General features: G+C 44.2%; 1 protein-coding gene and 1 gene segment (V, D, J or C); both read left to right on the forward strand.

Moving 5' to 3' along the window:
* Positions 1–14,561, forward strand: part of LOC103082892 (T-cell receptor beta-1 chain C region-like) — a 138,984-nt gene that overhangs the window by 104,253 nt on the left and 20,170 nt on the right.
* Positions 14,416–14,561, forward strand: part of LOC103082631 (anionic trypsin) — a 3,552-nt gene continuing 3,406 nt past the window's right edge. The window contains exon 1 of the mRNA XM_007466636.1: positions 14,416–14,462. Within this exon, the coding sequence (XP_007466698.1) occupies positions 14,423–14,462 (40 nt within the window). The 5' untranslated portion in view covers positions 14,416–14,422. The remainder of the gene's footprint in view (positions 14,463–14,561) is intronic.

A 14,561-nucleotide genomic window follows, 5' to 3' on the forward strand; every position in this document is an offset into this window, starting at 1 on the left:
CGGGGAAGTTCTGCATGCAGCACGGCCAAAAAAATAAAAGTAGAGGCAGGAATCACAGGTCGACCTGAGCGCAACACCCAGAAAAGAGAAAACACACCTTCACAGCATAACCTCAAGTAAGGGAACACCTCATCAACAAACACAGTGGGCCTTCAGGGTATCTGGGAGTCCTATAGTCTCCCCGAAGTTTTTTATTTCTCGCAGCAAACATTGTCCAGACTCAGAAAATCAACTGGAAGAGAACAGAACAGGTATGAGCCTGTGAGTCTGTTTCCAGGGCTACCTGGGTCCTTCCCCATTACAGCTGCCATCACCTCAACTGAGCCTCTGGTAGAGAGAGCGCTATTCCCAGACCCAGTTCCTCTCCACATCTGTGCTCGTCCGCAGTGCGCCTGCTTCTTCCAACATCTCTCCCCTCGCTTAGTTTTGGTTATGAAGCTAAACGTACACCTACACCTGCAGGTCCACTGCCAGTGCACTGCAGTCTTTGAAGGGAGCTGTATTCAAGGACTCAGACACCTGGGCTGGTCATTTTTTCATAACATTTGTGTTCCTAGCCCTGAAACTGCATTTCTAGGTCTCTTTATCTGAGGCCTTGGGCTTTGGGGAGTGGGCTTTCTCAGGCCCCTTTGCCACGGCCTCCTCGTGGGAGGAGGTGGGGGAACCCTGGGACACTTCCCCATTCTGACTCAGAGCCCAGTACTCCACTCCTAGCGCCCCCTTCACACCCTTCTCCCACACCCCAGGGTCCAAAAACCTGCTGGAGGCTTTTGTTCAGGGCTCTCTCAACAGTGAGAAGACCGCCCACGTCTGTGCTGATCCCCGGACCCTGAGCAGAATATGCCATTACATCAGGGAAATGGCACAGGGAGTCTGTGCTTTCTTTGGTTTTAGACTCTTGCTTATGCCATCACAGTAAGTAATTAGGCAATTTTCAGAAGAATTTAGGATTGCTAAAATAGAAAAAGATCTGGGTTTATTTTGGAAGAAAGTTTGGTGTATTTGACCAAGAGATTTTAATGTACTTAATGTTTCATGTCAAGAAAAATTGGATTATTCTATACTTTTTACCAGGATACTACTTTGTAAGGTTTACTTTGTTTTGGGGTTTTTTTTTTTTAACATCTTTATTGGAGTATAATTGCTTTACAATGGTGTGTTAGTTTCTACTGTATAACAAAGTGAATCAGCTATACGTATACGTATATCCCCATATCCCCTCCCTCTTGCGTCTCCTTCCCGCGCTCCCTCTTCCACCCCTCTAGGGGGACACAAAGCACTGAGCTGATCTCTCTGTGCTATGTGGCTGCTTCCCACTAGCTATCTATTTTACATTTGGTAGTGTATATATGTCCATGCCACTCTCTCACTTTGTCCCAGCTTACCCTTTCCCCTCCCCGTGTCCTCAAGTCCATTCTCTACATCTGCGTCTTTATTCCTGTGTAGGGTTTATTTTGAACCACTGTCTCTAGCATCTCCCATAGATGTAAAGGCTATACACACACACCATAGCAAAGGGTTACTGGAATATTGTTATCCCTAATATACCACATTTCCTCTATTATAAGGTAAATTGTTTTTCACAATTTTATTTTTCTAAAATATTGGCAAATCCTACATTCAGTGTTCATTGCTAATGCAATAGAATTAACAACCACTTAAAAATAACAATTATGTTTTTAACAGTACATCTTTTAATAGATGGCATCGCAGAATCAAAGAGATAAGTTAGTTTTGCAAACATTTCTTTCTAGAGGTTCCTCGCTTCCTTTAGGGTATTTTGGCCTATGGTTCTCAGTCATCCACCGGCTTCTGCTCTACTAAGGCACAAGCAACGGCAAACGTGAGGCAATCCCTAATAGTACCCATGTTAGCTTTTGAGCTTTAGTGTCACATAGACATGGATTTGAGTCCTGCCTCTGTCACTTAATCTCAGATTATGTGAACTTGTTTAGGTTATAGTCTTCGTGTCTAATCTGTAAAATTTCTTAATCTGTAAAAATGCCTAAGTCGCCTAATTCACAGACTGAAATAACTCATATAAAGCACAGAGTAAGTGCTCAAAAACATTAGCTCAGTTTTTATGCAAGTGTTAAACTGTTTCAGGAAGTTACATGACAGAGGAAATCAACTGGATGACGAAAAAGGACCATAGCACTGTTGTCAAATTTTACAGAGAGATGATCTGTCTCATAGTCCATAATGAGCTGAATTAGAATAGAAGAAACCGTATTACAAATAGCCATTGATGACCAAAATGAGGAGGAGATATGAGAGACAAATAGAGATACAATGCATTTGAGTTGTGAATTAATTGTGAGAGACCTGAGAAGAAAAGAGGCAATAAAGTTGAATTTCTGGGGACTTCCCTGGTGGCACAGTGGTGAAGAATCCACCTGCCAGAGCAGGGGACACGGGTTCGAGCCCTGGTCCGGGAAGGTCCCATATGCCGTGGAGCAACTAAACCCATGCATCACAACTACTGAGCCCGCATGCCACAACTACTGAAGCCCGTGTGTCTAGAGCCCGTGGTCCGCAACAAGAGAAGCCACTGCAATGAGAAGACCGCGCACCGCAATGAAGAGTAGCCCCTGCTCGCCACTAGAGAAAGTCTGCGTGCCCTGCAACGAAGACCCAATTCAGCCAAAAATAAATTTAAAATTAAAAAAAAGATGAATTTCTGAGCCTAGACAGCAAGAAGAGTGGGGATACCATTTATTTTTATTTTTTAACTAATTTTTATCGGAGTATAGTTGCTTTACAATGTTATTTTAGTTTCTGCTGTGCAGCAAAGCAAATCAGTTATATGTATAAATATATCCCCTCTTTTCTGGACTTCCTTCCCATTTAGGTCACCACAGAGCATTGCGTAGAGTTCTCTGTGCTATACAGTAGGTTCTCAGTAGTCACCTATTTTATACATAGTAGTGTGTGTATGTCAGTCCCAGTCTCCCAATTCATCCCACCCCGCCTCCCCACCTTGGTGTCCATAGGTTTGTTCTCTACATCTGTGTCTCTATTTCTGCTTTGCAAATAAGTTCATCTGTATCATCTTTCTCGATTCCACATAAAAGCGATATTATACGATATTTGTTTTTCTCTTTCTGACTTACTTCACTCTGTATGACAGTCTCTAGGTCCATCCATGTCTCTGCAAATGGCACGATTTCGTTCCTTTTTACGACTAATATTCCATGTATATACATGTACCACTTATTAAGAGGGATGTATTCAGCAGTAGGAGCCAGTTTACTGGAGTAATGTATCAGGGAAGGAAGAATGAGTTCAATTTGGGACACAGTCAAAATAAAGACTCAGCAGACAGTCGGTATTCTGAATTGTGTTTCCCTAATATTCTAAAATTTTACCTTTAGTTATCTAAGGTCAGTATTGCATACCTAGTTTTGCTATACACCCAAGGAGTAGCACATACGTGGTGCTCAGTAGTGATGGATGGGGAGGTGGTGGATGCGTGCTGGATAGACGGCAATTGCAGGCTGAGAGACTTGTGAATGAAGATCCAAACTAAGTGAAGAGCCACACAGCTCCACTAGGGGGCAGACAAGTCTCCATATTCTGCAGAAACTCGACTGCCTATGACAGGAAGGGAAGAGAGAGCCAGTAGGGATGAGCTACACAGTGGTGACAGAAGATGAACTTGAATTCGATGTCTTAGTGCCTTTTCTCTGGGAAGAGGCGAGGCCATCACCTAAAGATGTTGACTCTTTGTAGTGGAATAACTGAGCACATGGAAAGGAGACGTGACCCATGAGCCGCCCCCCACCCCCAGCAAACTGGGGGCTGGCGAATAAGCCAGAACTGCAAACAGTCCTGATTGCTTTGAGCCCCACCCCCCCGGCAAACCGGGGTCATGCGAATAAGCCAGAACTGTGAACAGTCCTGAATGCTTTGAGCCCACCCCCACCCCCCCGGCAAACCGGGGGGCCTGCGAAGCATTGAGTGCTTTGGGCGCTGATCCATGAGAATGTCCTCAGTATAATCAGTATGGTGGGAACACAAGGCAATGTCCTTGTGTTACTTCAGTATAATCAAAATAATGGTGGGAATTTTGTGCTGCTTTTGCGCTCAAGGACGAAGCACGGCATGTTTTCAAGAAAGCCAATTATTGCTTGTGTAGTTAATAAAAACATAGGTTGCTGCTCTGGCATTTCTGAAGTGTTAAGAAAACAAGTCTTAAAATGGTAACATAGATAATGCTTTAATAAAAGCTACCACAGCAGGACAGATGGCGCTGTTTTGCCTGAGCAAGCGGCAGCCCTCTACTGCTGTGCTGCGGCACAATTCATCTCGTGTGATGAGCTTACTTTCGGCCCTGTCCTAAGATAAACTACAACCCTCTTCTGTCACTTCTCCTGGGATTAGGTATGGCCTTATACTGGGGGGGAAGTTTGGGGTAAATGTGGATGTTGGGGAGAGGAGTAGGGTGTCCGAGGCCACCAGTCAGAGGATGGGGGGAGATGTTGGATTAGAGGATCCTGACACGATAACAGTTGGCAGAACAAAACCAAAGTGCAGGCAGTGCTACAGGGTTCTTTGGGGGCCAAGGTGGTATTGGAGCAAATAGTAAAAGACCTTCCTGCCTGGGGCAAGCTTGTCAGCCCTCATGGGTTTTTCTATCTCTCTGGAACTAGGCTCTGTGTTTGGTGCTCTCCTATCTCAAAAGCCAAGCAGGGACACCTGTGAATGCGGGACCTCCGTGATGATCCAGTGTTATAGGTCGACAGCCAGCTCACCTTCATGTACTGGTACCGTCAGTTTCCAGGACAGAGCTTGGTGCTGATGGCAACTGTGAATCAGGGCTCTGAGGCCACTTATGAGAGTGGGCTTACCAAGGACAAGTTTCCCATTCGCCGCCCAAACCTGCCGTTCTCAACTCTGACTGTGAACAATGTGAGCCCCGAGGATAGCAGCTCTTATTTCTGCAGCGCTGGAGACACGTGCTGGGCACAGATCAAAGGTCCCAGCAAGAACCCCTGCAACCTCCTACCCGGCTCCATCCAGGTGAGCCTGAGAACCCTGGGAAGCAGGCTGGAGGGGGAAACCACAGCTCTTGGGCAGATGCAGCTGCCTGTGTTCTGGTGGGTGGGGATGGGTGTGAATGGGTAGGCTGGGATGGGGAGAGAATTGGTAGGATCTGCTGGAGGGCCCCATCCACAGACAGGAAGAGTAGCTACTGGAGGTTGAGGATAAAATTTCTTCCAGAGGAATGTCTAGAAATATTCAGTAAAGACAATTAGATACAATTTGCCTTCAAGTGGCACACTCAGAAATACCCTTTAAGTATTTTATCTCAAGCCTATATTTAGCCTGTTCTCTATCGATATAGTTTAGACGTCCCTTAGTCATCTTGATATCATACTGGTCCATTACACTGATGGCATTATGCCGATTGTTCTTGGTGAATGGAAATTATAAAGCACTCTAGATGCCTTGGTACGACATATGCATGCCAGACCAACGTAAATCTGCAAAAATTCAGGGACCTGCCAATTTGGTGAGCTTCTGAGTAGTCCAGAGGTGTGAGATGTGTTGGAATGTCCTCCAAAGTGAGGGGCAAGCTGCTGCATCTTACATCATCTGCCGTGGAGAAAGAGGTGCAATGCTTCATGGGACTTTCTGGATTTCGGAGTTAACATATACTACAGTTGGGTGTGCTACTCTGGTCCATTTACTGTGTAACCCGTAAGGCTTGGCCCGTGCAAGACAGAGTTCTGTAGCAGAATGAGGCGATGATGTAAGCTTCCCAGCCACCTGGGCCATAGACCAAGTAGCTCAGTTATTCTTGAAGTGCCCATGGCAGATGGGCTGCTCTGTAGAGCTCGTGGCATTCCCCAGTAAGAGAATCACAAGGCAGATGCAAAGAGTTTTGGTGTAAAGCCATACTGTCTGTCTTCTACCTGGCAACAACTATTCTTCCTTTGAAAAGCTGCTCCTGGCTGTTTACTAAATGCCTAATCATGGCATTCAGAACTGGGTGTTAGTTGATTTGCAAAACTGTAAAGTTGAACACGCACAGAGTATTCTGTTACTCAGTGGAAAGTGTGTAATTAAGACAAGATTCAAGCACAGCTGGAAGGACGCACAATTTGATTTCAAGAGCAAGTCCCAGTTTCATGGTCCACACTCCTATTCCACACCCACCTTACCCTCAATCCGTACTCAAGGTTTTGTGGGAATTCTCTATTTGCAGCTGAAAAACTATGGGTCTGTTTTCTGGGTAGGGTTGCATTTTATTCTGGAATGATCATTACAGTTTAACATAAGTATGGTTCTGAAAGGTAGTGGTAAAGGAAAATCTTCACAAGGGCCAGAGCTTCAGTCCTGAAGAATAGATCTAGCCTGTGTTCAACCTTCCCAGTATCATCTAGATTCTAGCCATTCATTCACATTTTCCCTCTCTTTGCTTCCCTGTGCTGTGTTAGGGGTAATTCCTTTAGACTCTCTGTCCTATTTACTAATTCACACCTCAACTCCGTTAAGCCATTTCACCTTTCAACTGACTTTTTTTTTCAATTGACTTTTTAATTTAAAATATATTTTCATTTCTAGGAAATCTACATGGGTCTTTTGACAAATATGAGCGGTCATTTTTGAAAAATCTTGCTCGTCATGTATTTTTCAGTTATTTTATTTCTTTAAGGATATCAAACTTATACTTGGAATGTTTATCTGTTCGTGCCAACATCTGATGACTTTATGCACCTGGTTTTCTTGTGGTTTCTGCTGCCTCTCACTCAGGGTGGCTTATTTCCTTGTGCATTGTGTAATTTGATATTATAAAATTTATCTTTGGGAATCCCCTAAATCCTGGAGTAAAGGTGGGCTTTCCAGGAAATATTTATTTTTGCCTCTGTCAAGCAATTGGGGTGCAGCAGACCTGATGTTTTCTTTTATAATTCTCAGCGTCCATCTTCTTGGCCGTACAGTGTCTGTGCCAAACCCCAAAGGGCTGACTACTCAGTGGCCATGAATATTCAGAGGAAGCTGTTTTTAATCCTCCACCCAAAGCCAAGACCAAGAAAAATAATAGTCCTTGTCAGTTGCCTGTGGGGTTATTTTTTTTAGTTCGCCCTTTCACTAAGTGTGTAGCTTTTCCTGTAGCCTAGCTTTATGAAGAAGTGATTCCCATCACTGGTCCTAGTCCTGTACAAGTTCCAGTGGGTCTTACCCGGTTTCTACACATGCTGATTCTCTTGGTCACAGGGATCCATATGTGCACCCATTTGATCAGATGGATCAAAAGTGCTAGTTTACCTTCCTGTCCCCTGCTCCCTAGGAAATGGGCAAATTCACCTACAAATAAGCCTTGGGTTGTGAGCATCTTCCTATATAATGGCAAAATTTTCTCCTAAGGAGCAGTAAAACACTGTGGTTAGGGGCTTGATTTCTGTTCCCAGGCAGACCTGAGCTTAAAACTTGACTCCACTGCTTTATCACCAGGTGTAACCTTGACAAGTTACACAATTTCATATGCATATATATAATATTTTTATATATAAAATAAGGATAATAATGATGCCACAAAAGAAAGGCGTGAGGAATTTTATAAGAATGAGATGAAGTCTTCCATGTAAACCACATCACACTGTGCCTGATAGAGACATAACACACAATTTAGTTACTAGTTAAATGTATTTCTCACTGTAATACATGAAATTTTACCATTAACAATTCCATCCTCAAGGTCAGGTATTGCCCTCTCTGGGAAAATTTTATTTATTATTATAATTGTTTCTCTTTATTTTAGCTATTTTAATAACAAAATAAATGCATGTTTTTTTATGAAACACACAGTTTATTAAACTGAGGAAAATTAAAATCACCCATTTAAATAAAATTAGATCATATGTATTTTATCATTTATTCTCTTAAGCCAACAATATTTCATGTCAAAAAACATACTTGACATTAACTTATAAGAATATTTCGCTGTATTGATGACCATCCTTTAAATATCAGTTTTTACAATTAAAATTAATAGCAAGGTAAATATCCATATGATAGATGATAGGGTAATTTAATTTAAAAAGCAGTGGTTGTATGTGTCAATTTATTTCTGTTATAGACTCAGCAGGGAATGATGAAAGCCCTGCTTGCCCCACCTTCTCAGGGCTGTGGCATCTTCTTATTCAGGTTCTCAACTCAAATACTATCTCCCCAAAGACAGCTTTCCTGACCTTCTTACCTAATATAGCACTTGTGGACCCAGCCACCAGTTACTCACATTTATTATCACTTTATCCTATTTTAATAACATCTAATCACCATAGTCCGATATAAATATACAGTTGATCCTTGAACAAGGTGCAGATTAAGGGCACTAACCCTCTGCACAGTTGAAAATCCATGTATAACTTTATAAGTGGCCCTCTGTATCCGAAGTTCCACATCTGTGCATTCAACCAACCTCAGATCATGTAATATTATAGTATTTATTGGAAAAAAAATCCATGTATAAACAGACCAGTGCATTTCAAGCCCCATGTTGTTCAAAGGTCAACTGTATGCATTATATACACATTTTATATGTATATATACGTATATATGTATATATACATTTTTAATTTACTGTCTGCCTCTCATAGCTATACCTCCTTACATATGTGTGGACACGAACACACATAAATACACATAGATGCCATGAAAGCAAGGACCTTTTGTGTCTTCTTCATTGCGGTTTCCATAAAGCTTAGAGAAAGTACAGGAACGTCACAGGAATTCAGTAAATATTTACTTAGTGTTATGGACTGAACTGTGTTCCTCCAAAATTCGTATGCTGCAGTCCTAACCCCCAGTCCCTCAGAATGTAACTGTATTTGGAGATAGGATCTTTAAAGAAATAATTTAAATGAGGCCATTAGAGTGGACCTTAATCCAATCTGGCTGGTGTCCTTATCAGAAAAGATTAGGACATAAAAGGAGAGACACCAGGGACGTGCCCACAGAGGAAAGGCTACATGAGAACACAATTAGAGGAAGGTCATCTGCAAGCCAAGGAGAGAGAGCCCTCAGTAGAAAACAACGCTGTTGACACTGTCGACGAAAATAATCCATAAACAATCTGTAATAGGAATAGAAACAAGTTTTATTTGAGCCAAACTGAGGACTATAGCCCAGAAGACAGCCTCTCAGATAACTTTGAGGAACTGCTCCAGAGAAGCACGCTTTTCAACCCAGTTTTATATCTTGTCAGAACGAAGAACATTAAACAAGTCGGGGATACATTCCTTCAAGGTTTAAAAAAAAAAACAGATCAACACATACAGTGAGTCAGTATGTCCTTGGTCCATTAGAAGGAGTCTTATCATCGAAGGAGTACCAGTACTGGTGTCCCAGGAAAAGAGGCATTTTATGTTTTAACATAACGTTTTTACTTCCAGTCAATGTGCCCTTTTCTTTAATAATTAAAGCAGATGTACAGTACATGTCTGATGGGCCACAAACAGGCTGCTTTATTTAGCATAAAATTCAAATTAACTCATGTATAAGCCAGAATGACTTCTCCATACCTCAATATGTGAAAGTTTCTTTTATGAACACCTTGATCGTGGACTGCTAGCTCCCAGAACTGTGAGAAAATAGATTTTTGTGGTATTTTGTTATGGGAGCCCTAGCAAACTAATACACTGAGTAAATAAATATGACTCAGCAGAAAAGAGAAAAATTTGCCAAGCCATGTGGACTTCCCTGGAGAAAAACTATACAAAAATCATTTGAGTTCAGGCAATGTAAGGCCATTAAAAATGAACTAGATTGTTCTAACAGGGAGGGGACAGAGGCTTTTCACCTTTCTGCTTGAGGAGAATGGTGGCTCCAAAACGTGTGCCAGCTCCCTCTGCTCCACCACCCCCACCCCCAGGCTGGGAAAGGGAACAGATATGGTGGGTTCTAGAGAGGCAAGCCCAGAACCTGCTCAAACACAGTGGCCCTGAACTTGGACGGTCCTCAGTTTGGAGCTGTGTTGGTTCCTGTGTGGACTGAGCACTCAGTTCTGAGACTTGGGAGCCTTTTGAAGATCCTCCTGGACAGTTCGGCCTATAGGAAATGGGCTGACCAGTTGGTTGCCTTCCAAATGGACAACAGAGTCTAGAGTTTTTAAAAGCTAAATGAGTGGAGGGAGCTCAGTTGACTGGGCTTACCACTGAACTTGACTTGTGGGGCTTAATCTGGATCTAATATGATTTAGAAAAGTAAATACACCTGTCATTTATTAAACTCTGCATATCATGGTACAAGTCATGGCTGCTCCAATAACAGCCACGTGGGTATTCCTCCCAGACTCCTTACTGGCTCTCCTCTGAGTACTCTTAGGTAGACTCTGGAGTCACTTAAGCAGCATTAAGCCCGGGGATGAGACAAGGAATGACTGCAATGTGAACAAAAAGACCATTATAGTATAGGAACCAATCTATCTTCAGATAAAAAGCTTCAATTGCTAGAGACTCCCCCATTCACCCCTCTGTATCAGCCTGAAGACTAGATAAAATATTGCAAGTAGATGTACCCATCTTCCTTGCTTCAAGGTGGGAAGCAGGAGAGGGCTGGGGAGGAGACGCAGACTACTCCATTCAGCCAACCAGCCTATGCCCGGTCTGTGCCTCTAGCCTCTGTCTCACCCTTCAGTGTGTTTGGATCACACAGACCACCCCTTCACTCCCCAGATTCAGTGATTCCCAAGCTGCGCCATTCAAGAAAATAGTTCTTAGTGGATAAAGAGAAATTGCACAATGGGCAAAATACGTAGTCTAGGAAAAATAATGGAGGCGGGAAGGAGTTGGGAGTTTGGAGGACAGACAGCAGAGAATTTGACAATCTGATTGGAGCTGGTAAAGGACCCTGGGGAGCCACGGAGGAGTTGACTAAGAGCTGAGGCGAAATACCTGAGCTGGGGGGGCTGGGGGACAGAAGTATTTTTTAAAGAGAAACTAATGATTTGGAATCTGACAAAAATCTACTTTTCAGACCAATAGGAGATCTGAAAGACTCCACTATGTAGCGACATGATGGGAATGAACTTAGCTTCCATAGGGAAATGTTCTGGTGTCATTTATGGATTCCTTAGCTGGGTGACCCTGGAGAAGTCACTTAACCTCTTAGCTTTAGAGTTTTCATTGGTAAAAAGGAGAAAATGGTATCTGTTGCCCAACTCATGAGGCTGTGTGAGGATCAAATAAAGGGAAGGGAAGCCAAACGTTCTGTGGTAGAATTTACAGGCTCTGGAGTTGGCCTGCCATGCTTAAATCCCATCTCTACAGCTTACTGGCTGTGTGCCCTTGAGAAAGTTACTTCACCTCTATAAAGCCCATCTTGTCATCTATAAAATGGCAACCCCATAGGTGGTTGTGACAATAAAGTGAAAAAGGTCCATGAAAGACTCACACACATTTGGTATAGTAAAGCACACAGAAACGATCCACCATTATCATAATGAAAAGCCAGTGGCTTGATGTGCCAAGAGCTAAAAATCAACCAAGAGAATGTCTTTTTTTTTTAAATTAATTAATTAATTTATTTTTGGCTGTGTTGGGTCTTTGTTGCTGCGCCCGGGCTTTCTCTAGTTGCGGCGAGCAAGGGCTACTCTTCATTGCGGTGGGCGGGCTTCTCACTGCGGTGGCTTCTCTTGTTGTGGAGCATGGGCTCTAGGTGTGCGGGCTTCCGTAGTTGTGGTTCACGGGCTCTAGAGCGCAGGCTCAGTAGTTGTGGCGCACGGGCTTAGTTGCCCTGAGGCATGTAGGATCTTCCCGGACCAGGGCTTGGACCCGTGTCCCCTGCATTGGTAGGCGGATTCTTAACCACTGTGCCACCAGGGAAGTCCTAGGAGAACGTCTTAGAGAAATAGACAAAGGAATTCAAAATTCAGAATGAAGAGTGCCAAGTGCTGCAGAGTCTTATTCAAATTGGATTTGGGCAAATGTGGACCGGAATCCAACCTACACATCTGAGTCTAGAGTACGAGGTAATGGTTTCCACCTATATCTATTTTCTCTGCCTGTAAGGTGACTCCTGATACTTTGACCAAAGCTCACCTCATACTGTATTGCGGGTGTGATAGTTGATTCTAAGGGGGAGCGCAAAGCATCAGGAGAAGGCTAGTCTTAAGGCTTTAGACACAGAAAAGCCCAAGCAGTTGGGGGCTCCCTTTCAGACAGAGTCAGAGCCGCAAAGCACCAATTCAAAAACTTTCTCCCTTTTCCCAGGATAATTTCCTATCTTCTACCAAAGATCACCTCCCCGTACCTGTCCAGGGCATACTGGTATCTACAGCAAGAGTCTCTCCTTATCCTCTAAGGCAAGGCTTCCTATGAAGACCCCACAACAAGTGGACAAAACAAAATAGCATATTTCATGATATTTATGAAAAAGCCTCTATTATGGAGGCTCCACAACCTGAGTGAGCTACCTGTGCCTTCGACGTGGCCCAGAGGGGCCCAAGGCCATGGCAAGAGAGGGCTGTGAGGCCAGGTGCCAGGTGGAAGATTAATTCAAGCTTCTCTTTCTGCCGGGGAGGCAAAGCATCAGGAGGGATCCGGAGGTAGTTTGTCCTTTGACTTGACCCCTTAGCTGCCATCTGCAGTGATTCCCATGCTTCACAGTACTTTCTCCGTCTTCCAGTAGCCTTGAGGCCAGCTCTGCCAGTTTTAGATCTGTATTCTCAGACAAGACAAAACCTTTCTGATTATCAGTCTCATCCTCTGTAAATGGAAATAATCTTGTTCTGCACACCTCGTGATTAAAACACTTATGAAAACTGAAACTTGAAACTCAACACAAATGAAAATCAGCATACCACTGCTACTTGTGTGTGTGAAAGCTCTCTCATTTAAAAGCTATCAGGCACTGTACAAATATAGCAGTATTCCTGCCTAGATACGAGCCTATCAGGTATTAGAGAGTGTGCAGTGAGTATGGGGAGAGCTCTGAGCAGTCAGTGTCCTGTCCTGGAGACGCGGCTTCCAGCCGTGCCAGGCACTGAATCAGAAGTCACCCTGTGGGTCCCTCTCCACCCACAAGCCCCACCTGCATCTCCCCCAATTAATTCTGTTTCCATTTACTCTATCCCTCCAGCCTACCTCCTGGCTCGCCACCAGACTTCTGAGCTTTTCTGACTTTGTTCACCATTTCCAGAACATTCACTCATATTTACCTTTCTGAGAATTCATATGTGAACTCTGCCCACTCCTGCCTGTCAGGAACCCTGAGCTCAGAAGAGCTGAGAAGGAGAAACCTCGTCATGGGAAGGCTCCTCGACCTGGTTCACGTCATTCGACTCAAGCACAGACACCAGTTACATCTCTACCCCTCTGGCCAGGTTGTGCCTCAATAAATTACAGAGCTGTGTCTTGATGGCTACGGCAGGTTGCAAATTGAGGTCCTTTCTGGCAAGATTCACTCCGCACTGAGCCCAGCAAAACAGTCCCACTGCATCAAAAATAGAAAATTCCAGAATTCCCCCACCTTCAATGTTGTTTTCAATCACCCAATACTCAACCTTTATCATGTGCCAGTTTCTCCACCTACTGCTGGTTCCCTGATCAGGACCCAAATGTACCATTGTTCAAATGTTTTCTAATATCTGATCTGGAGCATATAATTCTAGCTCAGGCTAGCAAGCTCCTAGCGGGTGGTGGCCATCTTCATCACCGTCAGGGCAGATTCCCATGGCGACCAGGAGGCTGCTTAAAGAGAACCCATGCAGCATGGGCGATGAGAGAGACCAGTGTCTTGATAGTGAGGAAGACGAGCAATGTGGTAGTGGACTTCCGTGCCCCCCAATGCACCAGGTAAATACCTCCTCACCCCTTGGACCCTCCTCCTTCCAAATGTCCCCCTTTCCACCAGCCTTGGTAGGAAGGAAGCCAGCTTGAAAGCCCAGACTCACAAGAAACTCTGCCTCTCCCATCTCATCACCTCTTGATGTTGGGATCCTGGTTCCCCAAGGCTTTGGATCTGACCTTCCTACCCAGTGGTCTAGACTTGAGAAGGCTCTTCACGTTTACGAGTATGACTTAGTCAAGACTTCTTTCCTCCCGTGGGACCAGGATACTGGGCAGCCAAGTTTGCTACAAATATCAGCCCTTCCTCATGACCTCAGCTTAAGAAGGCCCAGCTGTGACATGTGGGGTCTTAGCTTTCCCCGTTGCCCCCACCCCAGAGTCTTCCTTGGAGTCAGCTTGTCTTCCTCCCTGCCCTCAGAAGCTGTTTCCTTATCACCCATAAGTCATGAATCCACAGAGGGGCCAAACATAGTAGAACTGATGCAAGACTCCAGGAAAAGGAAAGCTGCAGGTGTGTTTGTACTGGGTTGGGGGGTGGTGACCCTCCACCCTCACCTACACACCCGCTCCCTCTCCTCAGGAGGTATAAAGGCTCTCCGTCAGCCACTCAACTACACTTCTCTACCATGAATCCACTGCTGATCGTTGTCTTTGTGGGAGCTGCTGGTGAGTCCCATGTGTTGCTTTGGGCCCCATTTGCCCCTTAGGACTCCTGTCCCTTAGGTACCCCTGTCCTGGCAGAGATACATGCTCCACCATTCCTGC

The sequence above is a fragment of the Lipotes vexillifer genome, unplaced genomic scaffold (assembly GCF_000442215.2).
Source record: "Lipotes vexillifer unplaced genomic scaffold, Lipotes_vexillifer_v1.1 scaffold71, whole genome shotgun sequence".
NCBI lineage: Eukaryota > Metazoa > Chordata > Mammalia > Artiodactyla > Lipotidae > Lipotes > Lipotes vexillifer.